The sequence below is a fragment of the Charadrius vociferus genome, unplaced genomic scaffold (assembly GCF_000708025.1).
Source record: "Charadrius vociferus isolate BGI_N301 unplaced genomic scaffold, ASM70802v2 scaffold43, whole genome shotgun sequence".
Classification (NCBI taxonomy): domain Eukaryota; kingdom Metazoa; phylum Chordata; class Aves; order Charadriiformes; family Charadriidae; genus Charadrius; species Charadrius vociferus.
This window is the reverse complement of record NW_009648043.1, coordinates 2,588,152-2,611,414: the sequence shown is the minus strand read 5'-3', so window position 1 is coordinate 2,611,414 and position 23,263 is coordinate 2,588,152. Positions and strand designations below refer to the sequence as shown.

At 38.7% G+C, this 23,263-nt stretch overlaps 1 protein-coding gene across 1 annotated transcript in view; it reads right to left on the bottom strand.

Annotated features, from left to right (window-relative positions):
• The window catches only part of MOV10L1 (Mov10 RISC complex RNA helicase like 1), a 39,700-nt gene extending 16,676 nt beyond the window's left edge, over window positions 1-23,024 (bottom strand). The window contains exons 1-13 of the mRNA XM_009883684.1: window positions 22,937-23,024; window positions 18,763-18,947; window positions 11,718-11,874; window positions 10,622-10,734; window positions 9,603-9,793; window positions 7,348-7,488; window positions 6,247-6,485; window positions 5,917-6,112; window positions 3,766-3,960; window positions 2,970-3,084; window positions 1,310-1,487; window positions 607-677; window positions 146-237 (exon numbers count right to left, since the gene is read on the bottom strand). Of these exons, the coding sequence (XP_009881986.1) occupies window positions 146-237; window positions 607-677; window positions 1,310-1,487; window positions 2,970-3,084; window positions 3,766-3,960; window positions 5,917-6,112; window positions 6,247-6,485; window positions 7,348-7,488; window positions 9,603-9,793; window positions 10,622-10,734; window positions 11,718-11,874; window positions 18,763-18,947; window positions 22,937-23,024 (1,961 nt within the window). The remainder of the gene's footprint in view (window positions 1-145; window positions 238-606; window positions 678-1,309; window positions 1,488-2,969; window positions 3,085-3,765; window positions 3,961-5,916; window positions 6,113-6,246; window positions 6,486-7,347; window positions 7,489-9,602; window positions 9,794-10,621; window positions 10,735-11,717; window positions 11,875-18,762; window positions 18,948-22,936) is intronic.
• Window positions 23,025-23,263: the final 239 nt, after the last annotated feature.

The window sequence follows — 23,263 nt, the reverse complement described above, 5'->3', positions numbered from 1 at the left end:
AAAGAGGTGAAAGAATTAGCAAGATCTTAATTATGTCCTCCTATTTGCATTGACCAAACTAACCAATTGATGGTCACGTGTATTTTAAAAGTCACTTTAATAGAGGAATCATTCAATGCAGCTTTTTGGAAACTTATAAAAATACCTGCAATGAACAAATTCCACATCCATGGGTTCCAAGTTGTAAGCCTGTTCAAAGTCTGCATTCAATTTAAGAGTAACATTTTCATCACATATCTGTTGCAAAGATACAAAAAAGTCAGTTTACTGATGAAGGTCTAGTACTTTAAACGCAAAGAAGCAGCACTGAACCGCCCCATCACCTCCAAAAAGAACACCTAGATTTACCTGCTATCAAGATATTGCACACCTAGATTATGTTATGAGTGCTTTCAGAGCAGGTAAAGATTATAATCTAGAAAGAACAGGGAAGCCCAAATCTTCAAAAACACAATAAAAATACAAAATCACCAATCAGAATGTAGATAAAATAAATCTAGCTTCCCAAAAGTCAGGTTAAACTAGTCTGTAACTCCATGAATTGCCAGCTTCCCCTTTGAAACCTGTGGACCACAATATTTTCAACAGGAGGTAGACCTTGCTTACCTCAGTAATATAGGCAACGTACTCTATTATATGCTCAGAGTAGACCTGACTTTTCAGTATCACCTTATCACCTAATTGTAAACAAAGTTAAAACGGAACATACTGTTAGAAGGAATAGTAAATTTCTCACGGCAGCACTTAATTTCTTCCTCTTTTGCATGATTAAACTAGGAACTTGCAGGATGCTAGATGTTAACTAACTTCAGCAAAGTTGCTGTATCCATGAGTACCTGTTCTGAAATGCCATATGCAGTTGTATATGACATTTTAATAGGCACTTAGTATTGATGCCATCAGACCACACCTCCTGAAAACAGTATCTCATACATTAGAGTATTTGAGATTCCAAATTAAATTTTAACTACTTTCCCAGCTTTTGCTACACCTATTGACTTGTAAATTATTACTACATTGCACAGTTTATTTTTGCTGAAAGCCCACCAATTTTTGTACATGAAAAATCCTAAAGTATTGGAATATGCACATGAACAGACACATGCAGTGCTGCTTCAGACAGCTGCCACTGTAAGACGCACACTGAGACAATAACAGTGTGGTTCACCTGTCTAGTAGCCTAGATTAATAACTTTGTGTTGAAATATGTGAAAGACTTCTTTAAACAAATAAATAAGCAATGGACTTTGTATTGCACTGAAAATATTGATCAACATGCTATTAGACTTTCTCTCCCATTAATTACTACCTGTAACAAGGTGAGGTCGGCCCTCTTCCACTCCTGGCACTTCCAACACTAACAAGTTCCCATTCCTTTTCAAAATAACACCACTCATGTTAAAGTCTTTTATCTCCATTTCTGCATGGATTTCTTCAAGCCACAAGAGAGTAGAAAAGTTTGCTTTATAATTATCTAGATTAAGATGCTGAAAAACAAAACAGTATACATTACTGTTGTAACTTCTACACTAAGATATGGAACCCACTATTCTTAACATTATACAAAACACCTCTTAAGACAGACTGCACAGCAACTGGATTGCCAATTAAGGCACCTAAATACATGTATGTATGCACTAGCTAATATTTTAAAGTCCCCCAGTAGTTAAATCAGAATTACTATACTCCTTGGAGCTCAGATACAATAGCCAGTCAGCTAAAGAGTGAACCAATTCTCCTCCTACTACAATGATAGTTTCAACAACTGAGTTCAGGGGCACTCTACAAACTGAATTATATGCTCAGCAATCCCAGAAATCATAAAATCTAAGCACACTGGGCAGAGACGAGTGAAGAGATAGTCATGTCAGTCTTGGCCCTGGCTGATGATTATACAACTTATGGCAAGCTGAAAGAACCTGAACTTTCTCCCTCAGAACTTAATGCATCTCATTGAAGCGGTGTTCTCCAACAGTACAAAGCTCTATCTAAACAACAATTGATAGCACACAATGCTTTCTATTTGGTATCCTCTCACTCAAACATAAGAGGAATGAGCAGTGCTTCCTTAAGTAGACTTAAAACAGTCACCTGTACCAGACAGAACCTAAGGTGTGGTTAAAAAAAGTTACCATTAATGGCAGGCTTTCAGCATAAGATTATTTCAAATACTACAGAGTTTCTTCTTTTTGAGAGAAGATAATCTCTCTAATCTGCTATCTTAATGCTGTGATCTCAGGTTTTATGTGAGCTGTTTAGAAAGCAGAGAACATAGCCTTTTTGCATCTTTGAAAAATTAAGTATCAGCCCCCGTTTATAAGTCCATAAAAGGTTAGGGAAAAAAAGTGAGCTGCAGCAATGTTCTCCCAAAAATCAGAACAAAGTATTGGAGAAAGTATCACTGCAAAGTTCTTGTTAGACTTCAGGGTTTTTTTGTTTGGTTGGTTTTGGGGTTTTTTTTGGTACATATTCTGAAATCGCTATACTTGCAGAAAGAAACAAGCTGCAGTGAATTAAATTCAAGTATTTTTTTAAAAGAGTTTTGAACCAGAACAGAATCATTTGTTGTTGCAATAACTTAAGAATTTCTGCTTTCATTTGTTATGAAACAACTGCCAGACTACTGTTCTGACACCCCCAAAAACCCTTTCCAGTGATGCCTAAAAAGTCAGAGTGAAGAAGAATCTTTGTTCAGCTTCTGTAATATCTCCTCCCACCCCCAGTATACTTCTACTCTCTTTTCAGTTTTTCATGTTTACCCTTTTGTGCTTTTGTAAGCTTGAATTCTGTGACATACTGAATCCCATGGATGTTACGGGATACAGATTAAAGTCTTAAGTCTACTTGATAACAGTATTACATCATCTTCGATTACACTAAGGGCTACTCATTTTTGCTAAATTAAAGCCAGCTTGAACAAACACACTTACATAAGATATATTTTCTTATATAAACCTACACATGCATACCTCTGCTAGGAGAGGCTGAAAGGTCAGTATGTCTAACTTCTGCTCCACACATTTTCTTAACTCATCTGGTATGGTATATTGCGGTAGAAAGCTTGGCAACTGCCTTCTGCGATTTCTAGAACAAAGATGTATGACATATCATTTAGCTTTCTCAAATTGTATATGTGAAAAACAGCTAATTAACATGCTGCATCATCAAGGCTCTGAAAGAAAATACATACACATGGCAGACAGAGATCCCTTCAAAGTGACAACTGAGAAGTTTGCTATACTGGGAAAAAAAGATAAGTGTTCCAGTTACGCATTACCTGAATCGGCTTTTTCAGTTTAGGGATATTTTTATAACTACGCAAATACTGTAAGTATAATAGAAGCTTATTTGCAAAAGCAAAAGTTCTGAATGAAAGATGGGAAACATTTATCAGATATAGACATCAAAGTTGCTTGAGAAGTTAAGAAGCTAACTCTCTTAGAAAAACATTTCCGATTTTCCATCTTTTTTCTTAATAACACAATTGTTACTCATAGATTACTATGCAATGGTGTTTATCTTGTTTATCACATTATACAGTAGAAAGAGCTCCTGTTTGACAATCTACAAAGAAACCAGGCAGTTCATTACTAAAAGAACCTCTTCTGCCAGTAATGTCCACAATCATCTCATTTACAACATACATATATAAACACATACAGACTCTACCAGTTTCAAATTTTTTGTCAGTGTTACAGAACAAATATAGCAATACCGAAGAGAGCAGATCAGGTATGTGTTATTTTTTCCTCTAATTCACAGTACCTTCTGTATTTAGGGGCAACCACTGTTGTCCTCCTCGCCTGAGGTTCTGGAATAATTTTAGGCTTTCTTGGAGAAAATGGTTCCACTGGCGCTATTAATAATTCTTCTTCATTTGTTACAGTGGCTTCAATATAGCGTCCAACAGTAAAATCAGAAAACCCAAGCAACAGGAGTTCTTTACTGCACCCAGGATTTCTTCAAGTAAGAAGAAGTTATGTTCTTAAAACCATCAAATTCACACTTTATTTTCCCCAGCCATAAGTATTTTTTTAAATTAAAATTGTAGATTCATTTTAGTAACATATGAGAACTGCTAACTTAGGGTAATCCTTCACACTTACTCCTCACCCTGAGTTCAATCCAGTTATCATAAATAATTAAAAAAAAGTAAAAATCACAAAACCCCAATTTCATCAAAAGCTTGGGTAAACAGCAAAATCTCTCCCCTCACCATACTATATAAAGAATTAATAATTCTGTCACAAAGAACATCTTGAAATTACTGTTACTGAAAATGATTAGCCAAACATTTCCATCAGAGGAACCTGAGGCACACCCTTTCACTGTTTGCAGAAACAGCTTTGCTCCACCTTGCTTAAGGCTACTCAGAACTGAACCCTAACTGCAAACACATCAACTGGAGAGAGTAGGAAAAATCCTTTACTTCTGAAAAACGCACTTTGTATGTGTAAGTGGTACTTGGGGAGTGACAGAGGGGAAAAGATCAGAGGGAACAGTTTCTTCAGATTGGTTTCTAAGTAACTTAAGACAAAAGAAAAAAAAAAAAAATCTAACATACACTGTATGCTCTGAAATCCCTTAATGAACTCATGGTAGCACTACCTAGAGCCCAGTTCTCTCCTCAGCACTAACTACATGGTCCAACAGTGTTACTATGTGCCTGAAACAAAAGCATCCCAGAAGGATTCCAGCTTACCTTCTCTTTGGTAGAAGCACCACTTTTTCATGCCAACTACACTACCTGCTCAGGTTAAAGCTACAGCCTGCTTTTCTCTGATACACAAACTCAGTGCAGACACTGAACTGTCCAGATTTATGATCTGTATTTACTGCCTTATGGTGTCTTAAGTGGCCAACAAGCACTTGTTACCTTCATGCTGCAGCCTCCCATGGAGTTTTGTGTGAACTGTTCTGTATTATTAGAAGATTTTCAGACTCTGTGGCATTAACAGATCTACAGTGAAACATAAATTGTTCTTTCTACATGTCTTTCTCCACAAAGGCAGGCCATGCCTGCAGCTTATCTTTCAAATTGCAGCTAAATGATCCTCCCATGAAAATTTCTACCCCTTGCCTCACTGTTTAAAATGGTAGCAGAAGTAGTATGGAAGTTAATGAAGCTACTGTGATGAATGAAACAATTTGATTTTGTTTTTCTCTGTCCAACCTTTAGATTATGATCATAAGAATCAACTGTTGTGGCACACGTTTGTAGAGCTATGGCTGGAAGTAACTGCAAAGTACATGAAAGGAAGCTTTCCAGCATGAGGTTCCTACTTGAATTCTGAAAGAGCTCACTCAAAGCCACTTTTTATTCTTAACTAAATCAATGAAATATTTAGTACTGCAAAGTATTTTTGTTTTCCAAGGGTTTTCTAAGATCTGCAAACCCCCACCTTCAAGGAAAAAAGCTTTTTTCTTTTTTCTTTCAGCATGCACAACTTGCATTTAATATCACAGGACAGGGAAGCTTGAGATCGAGGCATGTAGCAACACAAGTATGATGTCAGGGTACCAAGACTGGAAGAAGCATATCAGACATAACACAAAAATTCCCAGAAAACCTACATTGGCTCTATTGCTCATGGAGCAATGGGTTTCCTGAAAATACTATAACCAGCTGTAAGCATTATCTTCACCTTACTGTGTTTTTTTAGAGAAGTTATCTACTCCCACTATATTTCTTCATTTACTACTACCATTTTCTTTTGACAAAGATCAGAATCAAGCATTACAATGCTAAACACTTTCAAGGTCTAATATAGGTTTCCACATCATTTGCTAATACGTACTGGCTTACTTTATCCTACACCAAGAAGAGAACTGTGCCCAGAACAAAGGAACTATTAAATCAATTTTTAGGACTTGTTTCCATTGTATCTGTCAGAACCAATAAAAAGAAATACTTACACAGCTGTGCATATTATCACTATGAATGTATTTCCACCTGGTGGTATGACAATTTCACCAGTAATATTGATGTGCTTTGTTGGTTGTTCCTCATCTTCTCTTTGCTCATCTTCTCCATTATGTAGATTTTCATCTTTCACCAAGGATAAGTTTTCTTTTGTCCTTGACAAATACGTATCCTCAGAATTAATTCCTTCTGTAGTAAACAGATTATGATAAATTCCGTTACCACAATAGCTATCACTAGTATAGGCAAGTCTTCTCAAACAAACCTACAGGTCCTTCTGAGGATTTAACACTCAACATTCAAATGTTAACATTTCACTGTACCTGGAATGACTCCATTCTTCATAATGGCTGTATTATTCAATGACTCATATGTTGTTTCTCCACTGTCGTTACATGAATTAATTGCAGCTTTTGAGAGGTTTTCGTGATTTATTGGAAATGACAGATATGTTTCTGGACTGCTCTCACATTTTTGAGGAATCCGAAAACTGAATTGCTTGTTTTTCACCCATCCAGCTAATCTGCAGCTGATTAAGGACTGCGGTACACTCCCTTTATTCCTAGAAGTAGTTATGTAATTAATTACATAATTAAATGCATAGTTAATGTTCTTGGGAACTGTAATTCTACCTGAAGTCAAATACAACTGTCTGTAGCAGGTTAGTTCACCATTATTTCGTAACTGCTATCAAAGAAATTGCACTGCTGCTTTTAACTCATGAGGACCAGACCCTCTGTTAACGTTAATATTTCTAGGTCATATCAACTACCATATAAAGCATATAGAAATACTGTGTATAAAAAAGCTATGGTAACTTAAAATTTATCATTGGGTAACTAACTCTTAGGAAAGAGCACATAGCAACAAACAGAGGGTATTCAGGTGTGACTTCATTTGAGCCTCTATACCCATACGTGAAAAAAAAAAATTAACAAAAAAGGAAAGACAAAACCACCAAAATAAAAACCCTCAAGGATACACCAATATAGTCCTTCAGTATCCAAGTAAAAAAAAAAAAAATAAAAAAAAAATCTGGTCTGCTTTTAATACACGAGTATGCAACAGTCCTCTTGTTCTAAGATTTTAAAGACAACAGCGTATCTGCAGTTTAAATTAAACACACTTACAAGTAAAAGTATTTACTTTAATCCTTATTGCAGAAAGGATTTTATTAGGATTGAAAAGAGACATAGGATTAGAGAGTCTCAAAGCACTATCTACAAGATAGATGCTCAATAAAAAGACTACACTAAAGACATTAAATTCAGTACCAAATTCTCTTTAATTCCATTGTATTTGAGGGTTATTTGAAGACTGTGAACCACAAGGCTCAACTATGACAGGCTTCTGTATGAAAGACAGGTTTATAGACTATGTAGTGATGGAAAGAAAGCAAGCTTAGAATAATCAGAAAGGCTTACTCTATCCAAATGATCATTCTTTTAGATTCCCCCTGCTTCAGAGTTCCAAAATCCGTCACTCTTGATACTTCCAACCCTCCTTTGTCTCTTATTAAGTCTTCATAAGGCTCATCCAGATTGACTCCATCAGAGTAAGACTGTCTGTAAAAATAATTTTAGCTAGCAATTTTGAAACACAAATAGACTCAGCAAATATCTTTGACTCAGTACAAGTTTAAGAATCACTATACCAAAGCATAGTCACAGTATTTAGGAAGAAGCAGTTGAGAAGATTCTCTTTGTCTCAGCTACTTATACTTCCAAGACAATTAGATTACGTTTACTGATTTAAGCAGCCAATTAAAAACAACAAGCCTTTTGTCAGCAGCACAGTAAACCAGCAAAAACTTTGGATACAAGACTAAAATGATTAAGAAGCTAGCAAATATTTGCTGAAGAGCTGAATGAAATGGTGACTGAAGCCATTATGGATCCCTTTGGAAGGTGAACCATGACGCAACAAAGAGCGGCCCCTTAGCAAAAATCTTGTTTAGCACTGGAGCTTAAGACATAAAATGACTAGACTGCAAGTGTTTCAACACGTACGCTAAGCATTTATGTCTTCTGCTTACTGCTACAGTCTGAAAGCAGCAAACTAAAAAAAACAAAACAAACCAAAAAACTTTAAAAAAAGCTGAAAAACAAAAAGCACCCTTAAAAACTATCACATATGACTGATAAAAAATGCCTATGAAACCAAAGTCACATGCTCTTCCCTGTCTGAGACAGTGACCAGAGGTCTAACCTCTCAGTGTCAGCTACCTGTAGAAACCATTTAAAATTTTTTTTCTGTTCTACAATTAAGAAACTATGCAGCTAGATAAAGTGTCATGAAAATAACTTGGAAATATTTTAATAATCTCGGCAATATTTACACACCCTAAGTACTCCTTAGTTATCTAATATAATAAAGTAGAAAATGACTGCAGCTGTTCTTTATTAGGTACATCAATTTACTAGCAAAGCCCACTAGATGTCTCCCATAGCAGCTTAAGCTGCTTCAATTTTTTGATATGGTAGGAAATACACTAAAACAGAGAAATTAACCCAAAGATCTACTTTTGTAACATTGGTTTATTAATAATTTTCTGTATAAAATCCATCATTAAAAATAGGCCCACCTAAAAAAAAAGTGAACAAATTGTACTGTTGTGCAAAGTGATGTAAACACTTCAAACTTCATCTCGGTACAATTTAAATCTATTATATCTGTTATCTCCAGTGAAAACAGCTTATTCCATTCTTCACAGTTCCTTTGAAGACGTATGTACCACCCTCAGCTATGTTTCCTAGAGACTGAACAAGGCAAGTTCTCCCAAAGACTATGTTTGAGAGGTATCAAAATGTCCTTTTTGCTCTCCTTTGGACTTTCCAATTGGTCAACAGCTTGTTTTTGGCCTGCGGAAGCAGAGTTCATAATCCTACCAAGGCCTCATTAGCACTGAAAGTGACAGATTTTACAGCTAATAGTTCTATTTATATACATTTGGGCAGTATTTCTGTTTCTCACAGGAAAAACTCACAAGTCAAACTCCCTATCCTTGCTGCAGAACTGCTGTGACTAGTTGTTGCCCATTCTACATTTGTATAGTTGATTATTTCCCAAAATTTTGCTTCTTCTCCATACTGAAGATCATCTACTTTTTCTGGCCATTTCTGCAATCTGTCCAGATCCTCCTCACATCACATGTGCAGAACATCTCAGTTTGATATTTGCAAGCCCGAGTCTCTATTATTCAGATCATTAAATTATTCAACTTAGGACAGATATCTGAAGAATCACTACAACTTAAACAAAATGGATTAAAGAAACATCCATTTTACATCAGTTTTGCTGAGAATGGTTTTCAAACAGTAAAGTCCTCACTAGAAGAACACAGATTAGAGGAAACACAAGGTAAATGCATGAGCTTGGCATTTTGCTGACAAAACCATGCAAAATTCTTTCCTTGCCTACCAACATCCCTGAGCTCAGCGGCTACTAGTTTTGCTTCTGTAGTAAGATCAGATGTTCCCACCTTCTGGAAAGGAAGAAAAAGCAAGGGCCAAATCATAACACACACTGATCTTCCCAATGATCTATCATGCCTTCTAGTCAACTAGTGAAGAATTCTCAGTATTTCTTGCTTAATAGACGCAACAGAATTTAAGCTGCATAATTACCATTCATCCCTAGTGATTATTAAGTGGAAAGAGAATGAAAAAATTAATATTACCCATTCTGGCTGACTGGCACCAAGCAGAGAGCTCTCCAAATATAACATGACTGATTGCTCTCCACTACAATCGTGTTCACTAGATCATGTCTACAAGGTGAATAGCCATCAGGAAGTCTCAAAGAATCCAAAGTGAAAAATATGCTGTCATCTACTGTACCACTTCTTCCGCAGATGCTGGAAATGCGAACCTGTAACAGCAGTTTGTTATTCAGCATTACTTGATATTATCTGCTTAAGCTAACAGGCATACTGCCGTCGCATAAGCTTTTCCTGCAACAGTCATTCTAGCATTAACAGAATTGCATTCTGAAGTTTCAGTTGCTCATGGGAGGTAAACATACAGCTCTAACCTATAAACACTGTGCTTGTCTTTAGATTTAAAAGTGTAAAGAAACACAAGTACTTCAGACAAGCGTTAGGTTCCACTTAAGTGCATACCACAGTATGTATATTTGACTTGATCATGACACCTGTCTTTTGACTTACCAACTTATCTAACTTATTCTTAAATACTAGCAGTCATGAGAGAAGTTTTTTACCTATGCTTGACATGCAAATATTATTCAAGATATAGAGTTAAAGCAAATACAATAAACCATAAATCTAATATATGTGTTCCTAGAGGGAACAAATATTTTCATTAAAATAGAAAATGGTTGTTTTTAAGCCAAAACACTTAGATAAATTAAACATAAATTCCATAATCATTACTTCTTAAAAAAAGTCTGAAAATCCATGCATCCTCATTACAACCAATGTAACTAAAACACCAGTAAGCGTCCAAATCAACAATTGATAGCCAGTTAGTTACTCTTCCTTTTCTAACCAAAACGTGTATCCCATTTCAAAAAGCTTTGTTATTTTGGAAATAATCCTATAAATGAACAAGTTGATGTTTTATCTTTTGATTAAGATGTGTTATAGAAGATCAACCAATACTAGCAACTTAAAATCACCTTCAAAACCCCCCTTCACACAAGACTCCTTTTGCCAAAAACAATGTGCAGAACGTTTACCTTGTCTACTTGCTTATATCTCAAAGGCTTTACAGCAACTGCTTCACTGTTCCATGTTGTTGGGTTAATAAAATATCTTGCTTGCACCCAGTCACCTTCACAAGGTTTGAAACCTATGTAAAACAGAACATGTCTCAAGTTTACCTGTGACTGATAACATCTGCGTTACTCCCATGCAGAACCAGTTTAACTTAGCTTAGCAGGTCAAGGGAGGTGACTCTGTCCCTCTACTCCGCTCTGGTGAGACCCCACCTGGAGTACTGCATCCAGCTCTGGGTCCCTCAACATAGGAAGGACATGGACCTGTTGGAGCAGATCCAAAGTACGGCCACAAAGATGATCAAAGGGCTGGAGCACCTTTCCTATGAAGGCAGGCTGAGAGAATTTGGGTTATTCAGCCTGGAGAAGAGAAGGCTCCAGGGAGACCTTAAGGCAGCCTTCCAGTATCTGAAGGGGGCCTATAAGTAAGCGGGAGAGGGCTTTTTACAAGGGCATGTAGCGATAGGACAAGGGGAAATGGCTTCAAACTGGAAGAGCATAGATTTAGATGAGATATTAGGAAGAAATTTTTCACTATGAGGGTGGTGAGACCCTGGCACAGGTTGCCCAGAGTAGCTGTGGATGCCCCATCCCTGGAAGAGTTCAAGGCCAGGCTGGATGGGGCTTTGAGCAACCTGGTCTAGTGGGAGGCGGCCCTGCCTATGGCGGGGGTGTTGGAACTTGATGATTTTTAAGGTCCTTTTCAACTCTAACCATTCTATGATTCTAAATAAAGCAACCAGGCAGAACAATTCATTATTCAAATCTACTAAGCTCAAACTTCTCTCTGCAGTTCTTCCCCCAGTAGGTTGTGACTAACTGCCTAAAAGATGCTAGTGGAAAAATACACTTGCTTACATGTAACTTATGCTTAGATGACTGCATGCAAGTTATGCTCATGAGAATGAACAGGCAGCTTTCTTCATGCAAATCACTGTTTTTTTACTACACACTATTAGAACTTATTTGGGATGTGGACTGCAAGCTTATCAGAAGATATTTCTATCATATGTATAAAAAAAATTAAGGAAGAATGATCAAGAAAGCCCATACACACCTTCACAGACATCTTCCATTGCAAAAAAAGTATTCTCATTAATGTAGCCACCATCCTTAGAGAGAGAGGTAATATTGCCAATTAATATTTTCATATTTAGTTCAGAAGCATCATGAGTAGGATTGGAGTCTTCCCATGTATTCTGGATGGCATCTACCTATTAATACAAGAAACCCCAATATTCATACAGCTGATACTTACAATTACATGTTAAACATATATTCCTACAATAAATATCAGAATTTCAACTGCTTATGGAAGTCAGGCTCCTTATTAGACAATTCGATACTCACTGTGGCTGTTCATTTTTGTATGCAAAAACCCTAAGTAGGAAATAGTAAGTAACTTCTCTTTTAAGAAGTCTGCTGTATTCTGCAACACTGACAACTCCTCTAATTACATGTTCATTTGTCAGATCTTTTTTATGCTTCCCTTGCTTTAGGTCTACTTAAGAATCTTCTTAATTTTGACAAGAGGAATCTCAGCAATCTGATTGTACACAAGTGCAACTAGAACATCACTATTTCAGACAGCAAAATATGTTTTCAATGTGCTATTTATAAAAACTATCCCTATTTCAGACTGTCCCTCTGTATCACCACATCAAATATAAGTTTACTTGCTTAAACAGCCCTCTGAGAACACAAGCCACAAACTATCGATGAATACAAACTATTCCCCCCCCCCAGCAAGGACACAGCATCTCGGCCTTGAATCACTAGAATTCCTACAACTGCAAGTTCTTTTCCTTGCTCCCAAAGGGCCACCACCATCATGGGTTCAGGAGCCTCCACTCTGCCGTTTAAATACTTGTTCTTCAGAGCTTCCTTGCTCTCCACAAGGAATGTGCCTTGCTCTCTACAGTGTAAATGCCACTGGACAGAAACACTTATTACCATTAAGCAAGAACTGCTGACTCCAGATGGTATGTAGAGAAACTACACTGTGCAATAAAGCAGGAGAAAAGGAGATATCAAATTCTTTTGTGAGGCTTATGAGGATTAAGGATCTAGGAAAGCATGAAGAAATTGTGCAAGGTATCTCTGCAGTGATTAAACAAATACAATGAATGAAATGCCCATGGACAACTTTTTTCATGAACTGTAGTATAAGTGTACAAGTCAGATCATTAAATTAACAGCTTATTTCAGAAAGCTAAGTGTTTACAAATTTACAACCAGAATAAAGAAAGTGCATGGAAAACTAGAATAAAGCAGATAAGGGAATAACTAAAACAACTGGACAGAAAAGAAAAAAAATAGCTATAGCGTTTTCACTTCCACATGAAGATTAGAAACTCTGAATAAAAAGTATTTTCTTAATGTATAACGTAAAAAAAAAAGCAACATACTGACAAAAGACTCTACACAGTGCCATTTTTCTCTTACAATCAGCATTCACGCACAGATGGAACACAGTCCTCCCATAGCCACATTTCTCAAATATTAAGACGACACTTACACTTGTTAAATGCTATTCCTACCTTTGTGTGGTGCAATTCTTGGAGGCACAATTTTCACAAAGAACACGTACATTACAAAGCGAGAAGAAACAGTTTGAACGTTAACTGATTTGCCTTGATCACATGGATCCTACTCCAGATGCCAAGGCATCATCCCAAAATAAAAACTGATAAGGGAAGCTACCTGAATTAGCCTGTGATTTGGCTCCTCTTGCAATGGAGACTTGCTTAGCTAAGGGACTGGCAACAAATTCCACAAGGAAGCACTTGCTGAAAATTTACGTAGTGTTTATGCAGAGAGACTCATCCTTGGCTAGAACAAGGACACCTTCTATGTACCTGGTGGCATATATAGCCATTGTGGAGCTAACAGCAAGACTGGTCATCTTATCCCAGCACACTCCATCGCAGTGACTGTTCACTTTTAACACTACACTGTTTACACAAGTGAAATGTAACCCCAACAACAGCTGTACTAGTCTAGACTAGACTAATTACTAGTCTAAATCAGTTTATTTCAGAAAGCTTACAAAATACACTGTGACATTAAAAGCTAGTTAAGGGAAGCAGTTATCCCCCTTTATTCAGCACTCTTAAGATGACATCTGTAATGCTGTGTATAGTTTTGGCCTCCACAGTACAAGAAAGGCATCAATCAACTGGACAAGTTCAGTGTAGGGCCACTTTGGTGGCTGGGTGCTGGAGAAGTTGCCCTGGGGCGAAAAGCTAGGAGAGATGAGTTTGTCCAGTCTGCCTTCAGGCAGAGCTAACGGCAGCCCCCATTGCTTAACAGGAGGCCATCAGGAACATAGAGCCTTCGTTGTGGGCACAAACTGAAACAACAACTCTTAAGGTTAGATATAATGAAAAACATTTTCAGCATGAGGAGAGTCAAGCATTGGAAGAAGTTGCCCAGAGAGGCCGTGCAGTCTCTCCATCCTTGGAGATCATCCTTCATGACGTGACTGGATAAAACCCTGAGTCACCTGGGTCTGACCACAGGCTGACTTTGCTTTGAGCAAGAGGTTGGACTAGAGAGGTCCTGAAGTCTGGTCCAAACTGAATTATGCCATGATCGTAATTTCTGTATGATTTTGTTGAACATAATAAGTATTAACATTGAAGATAGTAATAAATAGCCTATGTCTACCTCTACTCTAGAGTTTATAAACATTACAGTTAAACTGTATTTTTTTTAGACAAAATTGTTATATTACATTAAAAGAAATGTTATTACATGGTATTCCTTTCAATGATACGAAAACTTACTGTAATTTTTTTTTTTAAATAAATCTATGTTTTGCTCCAGTCTGACAGACATATCTTCACATTCACCAAAAACATCTGAGAATATTAGACTTTCTTCTAGGCGATTTTTATAGCTTCATATGGATAGAATCTGAATAAGCAATTACACTGTTCCACAGAGGACTAGTAAATTTACATTTAGGCTAATTTTTTTCCTCTGCCTAGGGGATTAAAAAGACTATGATTGAAATGCCGTTGGCTGTTCTGAGCAAACTCTCAGGGCATCTCAAGTTCGTGCCCCTATTTTGAAAGTAATTTAAGATTTATCAGAGTACACAGCAAGTTTAGTTTTTTACCCAGGTACTTAGAACAGACCCTTTGGAGAAGGGAGACTAGTGGTGTTCCTCTGAAATCAGATATTTTACATCAGTAACAGACAAAACCTTGGGACCAAAAGTGGGAACCCCATTGCAGGAAGCCCATTGTAGTCATGGTCTTGCTGAAGAGTAACTTAGATCCTTCCCCCTCCCCGATCTTTGGAAAGAGCAGTTATAATATTTTCCTTGTTATTTGCAAAAGCTTACTGATTACTGCATACATTGAAGAAATGAGCTTTGTCTCTCCTTGCATATTGAATCAAGACTGCCCTTGGATTTCAACTTTCTATAGAGTTCTGTCAGCTTTAGGCATAAGCTTGGCCTTAAGATACTCGCCCAGTCAAAAACTACACTGCCAGAAAAGATCTTCTGCAGGACTTAAGGGCTCATCACAAACACGAACAAGACAAATCGTTATGTTAATCTCTAGTACTTTCGAGAGGGCCTTTATCTAGCACATACAGCAAAACATCCCACAATTGCTAAACAATCCTAGTTGTTTTGGAGATCTTTATGTAGTTTCTCAGTTACCAGGTTTGTGTGTTTTGGAGTGATGACAGTATTTCAATGGTATTGTGAAAGCTGTCACTCAGAAGGAAAACAAGGAGAAAGAAGATTTAAACTAATTTATTTTTTGACTCTGTGCGTGAGTACTATTTTACCAACCATCTTGATAGTCCTATAGCTGGCAATATTTTTAGAAACAAGACTTATCTTTCACTTTCCTTCTATGTTTCATTTCAGATCATACAATACAACTCTCTCCCCACTAATATTCTTTTTCTCAGTTTTATTTAATAAATGAAACTGCATTGGTTTCAAAATTAAATGGATTTGCTAAGAAAAACTCCCCTCAAAATTTTGTATGTAACTGGAATTAATTTTACAACTTAGTGTTGGTCTCTTACATAGTTCTAATCTTTAATATGAAACATCTTATGTACTTTAGCCTTCAGAAATTGTTCTTGTTGCTATTTTGAGTTAAAGGAATGACAGAATAGAGAAAAATGGAAGCATATAACATTTTATATCTTCCTGAAATAAAGTACTAAGAAACAGATGCTTAACAAACCCAGATTTAAAAAACCCACCCAGATGATTATTAAATGCCAACATTTCAGAAATAGTTTTCATATCACTAGTTATTACCAAAGCGGCAACAGAGCTGGAAAAAAGTCTGTACAATTAACTCTACTGCAATTCCTCAGTAGACTACAAATTTCATGAATATATAAAAACATATCTAAACCTCCAAACATTACACAGAGTAAAACGCAAATCAAGTCAGTCTTCCAGTATTTTTATTTTCTGTCTGCTCTTACTGGAGAAATCACATTTCTAGTCAACTTCATTTTATCAGACAAAGTACAGTTACTGCCAATTCAACCATTGGAACAAAGAAATCTCCTCGGAGGTCTGCATTTATTTTAAGCTCAAGTCCAGTCTGTAGGGAGGAGTTTATCAGCAGGCATCCAGCATCTTTGAATTGGTTTCCTATTTACAGGTTAATTAGATAAAGCTTTCCCTAAGATTAACAGCTAGAGTAGCTGATGAAGTTAGACCTCTGAATCCTACAGAGATTTTTAAAGTCAAGGCAAGAAATATAACAAAGCAACTTTCTAGACTAACACCTGTACTAATGTGTTTTACAGGAGGCAACTCTTTCTCACAGCAAAGACAAACCTTCACTTCTCCTTTGTCCACACAGTCATACTCAAAGGAAGATCATTACAGTGAATGGAACTGTATTGTACTAAACTGCTCATGTGGTCACTCACAAAGCAGCCTATGATGGTACTGGATCGTTCTTTACAGAGGCTCCACCAGCCTTAAGTGCACCTCTTCAAAATCTAAGTATCATCAACAGGCAGTGTTAAAATTTTTATTATACTTCCAGTCATAGATGTGTTGTCTGTGCATAAAGCTCACATACATATGCCCTTCACAATATGCATCCTTTTCTCAATTTTAATTAGATGCTTTATCAGCAATGATGCTCTACCAGTTACATGTCCTGCACATCACAGATACATTGTAGAGGCCTCTGCACATGTACATGACCCCCTGGATTTCCAAGTGTTTGGTAGTTTGAGTTAGTCTGACCTTCAGACTCCTGGAAAATTAAAACAGATGGGTCAAATCTGCACATTTTGAGGGGGGTGAGGAGCAAGGAAGAGAATACACCATACAACCTTGCTTTCCTTAGATATATCAATGCCTCTGCTGCTATTCAGGGCCTTACTTAGAAGCCATGAAACTCTTTTCCATAAGAGTGCACAGAAAAATCCAAGGGACCTTCATATATATGCTGAAGTTTATCATCAAGAGAAGAGCCACATCTAACAGAAGAGAAATATAAATAAGGACTAATCCCATGGTGACAGATGAAAGTATTTTTAAAGGTTTGCCTCTACTTACCATTAGTATGAACAGTTTCAGGATTGGTCAGAATAATTCTGAAAAGTGTACAATACATTACCACAGAGATACTAGCAGTTTCAGCTATGAACTGTAATTTACTCTATTAATGTATGCCACTTGGTACTGACAGAATTACTGACTGTGTTGAGATAGTACAAACTCACTTCCATATGACAGCTGGTTATGTCTGGACACTGCTGGCAACTGACCAAAATGTCTCTTAAGTACCAAAATCAGGATGGTGCATAAAAGAAAGGCATGAGGAATCAGAAACACTATATGCTAATCAATGCAGGGTTTTAACCTCCTTTCCGCAATTTATGTATCATTTGCTAATTTAACACAGTAATGACAAATTCTTCAATCTGTTAACTCCCCCAATTTATGTATCATTTGCCAATTTAACATAGTAATGACAAATTCTTGAATCTGGTAATTTACATTCTCATTAAACTTGCGTATCAGAACTTTCTAATAAGATTACTACATACATTAGAATACTTTGGCTAATTATTACCTTCCTATTATCTGAAACATGACCCCTGAAGCCACTATGTTTGCTGATTACATTCTTCATAGATAGGCACGAGCTGATAAGATGCTTAATTATAAAACATTCATTTACTAGAAAACTCAAGTTAACTTTTAAACTAGTTGTGCTGTGATTTGCGCTATACAAGCAGCTTAAGCTTCCCCTCAGACTTCTGGTCAGGGTGAGTTTATTAGATGAAGTACACTAGTCTACAGCTGTACTTAAAAGTATAATGCAGTTAAGCCAAGCAGATACAAGCCAAGATGATGTGTTCTATACCATGTAGTTATCAACTGCTTCTGCACTGCTGTCAGTCTTTGAAGTGCCAGACATACATAATATCTATATGGAGAAGGGCCACTTGGCTCGGCTTCTCAGCTAGATTATCACAGGGACCTCAGAGTTGAGCCTATACTATAAAAAAGTTACAGTAGTTTAAAACTGCCACAACATATAATCAAGCTTGAAGTAGGTTTACAAATGAAGTGTTAAGCAAGAAAGATACTGAAATCTCCTGTTTTTATAACTTTTCATGACATTAAGTTGCCAACTTTTTACAACAGGAAGTTATGAAATTTATGTTCTTATTCACTTCTGTGCAAAAAAAAAAAAAAAAAGTAAACTTGCAGCCCCTGTTTTTATTTTCCTATCTATTCACATAACAATAACATAAAATGGACTTGGAAGCTCAAAATCAGTTAATACACAGAGATTTGAACCGGGTATGATTAAACAAATTCTGATGCAATTATCTCAAGCAATAGTTTTGTATTCAGTACATCTAGACCTATATTCAGAGAATCAGTATTAACAGATCAACATTTTAAAGGAGATGGAATAAAATAATAATAAAACCCCCCAAACAACTTATCCCCACTAGGTGAAGGGCTGGCAATGTCTCCTATTTTGTCAAATTCAGGAGGCTAAAAACTATAGTAACTTCCAAAAGAAAGTCTCAAGGGATTTACAGAGAAAGCGAGACTACTATTTATCTTCATCTCTTACCCTGATGGCCTTCAGGCCACCTGACGTTCTATCCTCTTCAACAGTAGCAGTAACTTCCTGTCCAACAGTCAGCATCATATTTTTTGTAACAACATCCTTTGTGAAGATTATCATGTCATCTATCATCCCATAATCATGGCAAAATCTTGTCACTATTCCTTGTACAGTTTTTATTTCTTTATCACCTGCATTCAGAGGAAAAGGGTTGACATAAAAACAAATCATTTGTTTACAGAACTATGCAACAAGTAATGAATGCTACTAAAAGTGCTATCCCTTCTACCAGAAAGTCGTTCTCTTGTTCAACTAAAAATACGAACAGTTGCCAAGTAATTAGTTTCACATTTAAGTATTTAAGTCTTCTGGCAATTTATGGTTTCAACCAATTACAAACCCAGTTAAATATAAACTACATTGTAAAAAGAACACTCTTCAAGCTGCATGAAAAAGTCATAGAATATGTTGAGTTGGAAGGGATCCATAAGGATGATCAAGTCCAGCTCCCTGCTCCTCAAAGGACTACCTAAAACTAAACCATATGCCTAACAGTGTTATTCAGATGCTCCGTGAACTATGACAGGCGTGGTGCCGTGACCACTTCCCTAGGGAGCCTGTTCCAGCGACTGACCACTCCCTCCATGAAGAGGCTTTTCCTAATGTCCAATCTGAATTTCCCCTGACTCAGCTTCATTCTATTTCCTTGTGTCCTATTGCTGATCCCCAGAGAAGAGATCAGCACCTCCTCTTCTGCTGTCCTCCATGAGGAAGTTGTAGACTGCCATGAGATCACCCCTCAGCCTTCTCTTCTCCAAGCTGAACAAACCAAGTGATCTCAGCTGCTCCTCATAAGTCTTGCCCTCAAGGCCTTTCACCATCTTGGTCACCCTCCTCTGGACACACTCCAATAGCTGGTGTCCTTATACTGGGGTGCACAAGACTGCACACAGTACTCGAGGTGGGGCAGCACCAGTGTGGGACAATCACCTCCCCTAACTGGTTAGCTATGCTGTGCTTGATGCACCCCAAGACACAGTTGGCCCTTTTTTTGCTGCCAGGGCATGTTGTTGACTCATATTCAACTTGCCATCAACCCAAACCCCCAGATCTCTTTCTGCAGGGCTGCACTCCAGTCTCCTGTCCCCTGATACATACATGTAACCGGAGAATCATGGAATCATTTAGGTTGGAAAAGACCTTTAAGATCATCAAGTCCAAGCATTAACCTAACACTGCCAAGTCCACCACTAAACCATGTTGACATCTACACGTCATTTAAATACCTCCAAGGATGGCGACATAACCACTTCACTGAAAGGCTTGTCAAGCATTGGAACAGACTACCCAGTGAAGAAATGTTTTCTAACATGCAAGCTAAACCTCCCCTGGCACAACTTGACGCCATTTCCTCTCGTCCTACGCTTGTTACTTGGGAGAAGAGACCAACCCCCACCTCACTACACCCTCCTCTCAGGTAGTTGTAGAGAGCAATAAGGTCTCCCCTCAGCCCCCTTTTCTCCAGGCTAAACCACCCCACTTCCCTCAGCTGGTCCTCATAAGACTTGTGCTCTGGACCCTTCACCAGCTTGGCTGCTCTTCTTTGGTCACGCTCCAGCACCTCAATGTCTTTCTTGGTAGTAAGGGATCCAAAAGTGAACACAGTACTTGAGGTGGGGCCTCACCAGTGCTGAGTACAGGGAGACAACTAGTCCTGCTGGCCACGCTCTTTCTGATACATGCCAGGATGCTATTAGCTTTCTTGGCCACCTGGGCTGCCAGCTTATATTCAGCCGGCTGTCAACTAACACCCCCAGGTCCTTTTCTGCTGGGCAGTTTTTCAGCCGTTCTTCCCCAAGCCTGTAGTGCTGCATGGGGTTGTTGTGACCCAGCTGCAGGACCTGGCAATTGGCCTTGTTGAATCTCATACCATTGGCCTCGGCTCATCGATCCAGTCTGTCCAGATCCCTCTGTAGAGCCTTCCTTCCCCCAAACAGATCAACACTTCTGCCCAACTTGGTGTCATCTGCAAACTTACTGAAGATGCGCTCGATCCCCTCGTCCAGATCATTGATAGAGATATTAAACAGAACTGGCCCCAAGACTGAGCCCTGGGGAACACCACTTGTGACTGGCTGCCTACAGGATTTAACTCCATTCACCACCACTCTTTGGGCCCGTCCATCCAGCCAGATTTTTACCCATCGAAGTGTACACCCATCCAAGCCATGAGAAGTCAGTCTCTCCAGGAGAATGCTGTGGGAAATGGTGTCAAAGGCTTTACTACAGTCTAGGTAGACAACACCCACAGCCTTTCCCTAATCCACTAAATGGGTCACCTTGTAGAAGGAGATCAGGTTAGTCAAGCAGGACCTGCCTTTCATAAACCCATGCATACCAGGCCTGATCTACTCAGTGTCCTGTATGTGCCATGTGATGACACTCAAGATGATCTGCTTTATAACTTTCCCCAGCACTGCGGGCAGACTGACAGACCTCTAGTTCTCCAGATCCTCCTTCCCAACCTTCTTTGAGTCACAGAATACCAGGCTGGAAGGATCACCTGATCCAAATTGTCTTGTAGATGGGCGTCACGTTTGCTAGCTTCCAGTCAACTGGGACCTCCCCAGTTAGCCAGGACTGCTGATAAATGATAGAAAGTGGCTTGGTGAGCACTTGTGCCAGCTCCCTCTGTACCCTTGGGGGGATCCCATCTGGCCCCATAGACTGGTGTGCGTCTAAGTGGTGTAGCAGGTGCTACACCAATGCCAACCATTTCCCCTCAGATAATGGAGGGCTCATTCTGTTCCCCTTCCCTGTCTTCCAGCTCAGGGGGCTGGGTACCCAGAGAACAACAGGTCTTACTGTTAAAGACTGAGGCAAAGAACGCATTAAGTACCTCAGCCTTTTCCTCATCCTTTGTCACTGCTTTCCCCTGCATCCAGTAAAGGATGGAGATTCTCTTTAGCCCACCTTTTGTTGTTAATGTATTTATAGAAACATTTTTTATTGTTTTATATGGCAATAGCCAGATTAAGTCCTAGTTGGGCTTTGCTCCTTCTAACTTTCTCCCTGCATAATCTCACAACATCCTTGTAGTCCCCCTGAGTTGCCTGCCCCTTCTTCCAGAGATCATGAACTTTTTTTTTTCCTCCCCCCTGAGTTCCAGCCAAAGGTCTTTGCTCAGCCAGGCCAGGATTACCTCATCTCAGTTGCAGAACCTGGTAGTTGAATATACATATATATTCAAATACCTGGAAAAACTTGAGATAAAAAAAAAATACCTGCAAGGTAAACAGCTTATCCAAAAAGCTCTGGGCCAGCATCTATTTTAATGATTTTCCACAGCAAAAGAAGTTATTCAGTACTGTTTGAATAGGGAATCCAACACCTCTAAGGTTTCTATACTGAAAAAGCAGAAAAACTAAACAAGTTATAGAAATTGGTTCTTCACATTTGTTCATATAATATTATAGTTAATACAGTACTGAACTGAAATGTGGTGCTGTTTCCCAGGAGACCTAGGTGTTTCAAGTCTTTTGTATGAGAAGTAGTATCTACTTACATATCACACAAACTTTCACTCAACAGCACTGCACTACACCTTCAGGTTTAAAGCTGAAGTATGCTATGGTAGATTTCTAACATATTACTAGCTCCAGGCACAAGCAAGACCATTAATACAGTAAGTAATTTTTTTTGCTTTCTGTATTTGTAAATATGAAAAAAGCACTTTTTGCTACATTGAATAATGCTACTAAAAGCATGTGAAATTTACACCATTTTCAGAGCATCAAAATAAAGATACGCTATCATCTCCATTCTACAGCCCAAGAAAGATGAAGAAGGTTTATTTATTAAGACAGTAGTATAAGGGAAAGCCCAAAGCATCCCTCACCCACCACAACACTCCTCTCACACCTCACCCCATACTCTAAGCAGGACCAGTAACCTGTCCCACCCAGAAAACACAGAAAAAAAAGTACTGCTAGGAACACCCCCACGTACTCCGTAATCAAAAAGCTGTCTTCTTTTCCCGACTTCCTTTCTTAAGGAAACAGGTCTTCACTCAGCCCCACTCACGTGATAGATGAGCCCACTAACGCCCTCAGGGCTCCAAAGCCACTCACAGGCCCTGCATCTGCCACCGCAAACCCACAACAGGGCCAGGAAACCCTACCTGAGCCCGCCCATCTCTCATCTTCTCCTTCCTCGTCACCTGCGCGTCTCCAAAAGTAGGAGAACACCTTAGAGAGAACGCCGAACATCGCCGAGCTGCCCCCCACGCCACAGCAAACAGCCCCCTCCCGACCGCCCCCTCAGTGCCCCCTCCTACGGCCGCGCTTCAAGCCGCCTCGACGCCGCCGGCCAATCAGGCCGCTCGCTCCTGGACACGTGAAAAAGCCCACGCCGCGTGCCATGGGGTGGGGAGCTGTTATCGGGGAGAGGCGGCTTTTCCCGCCGCGGGCGCGGGGACTGGATGGGGCGGGGCGGGCGGGCGGGCGCG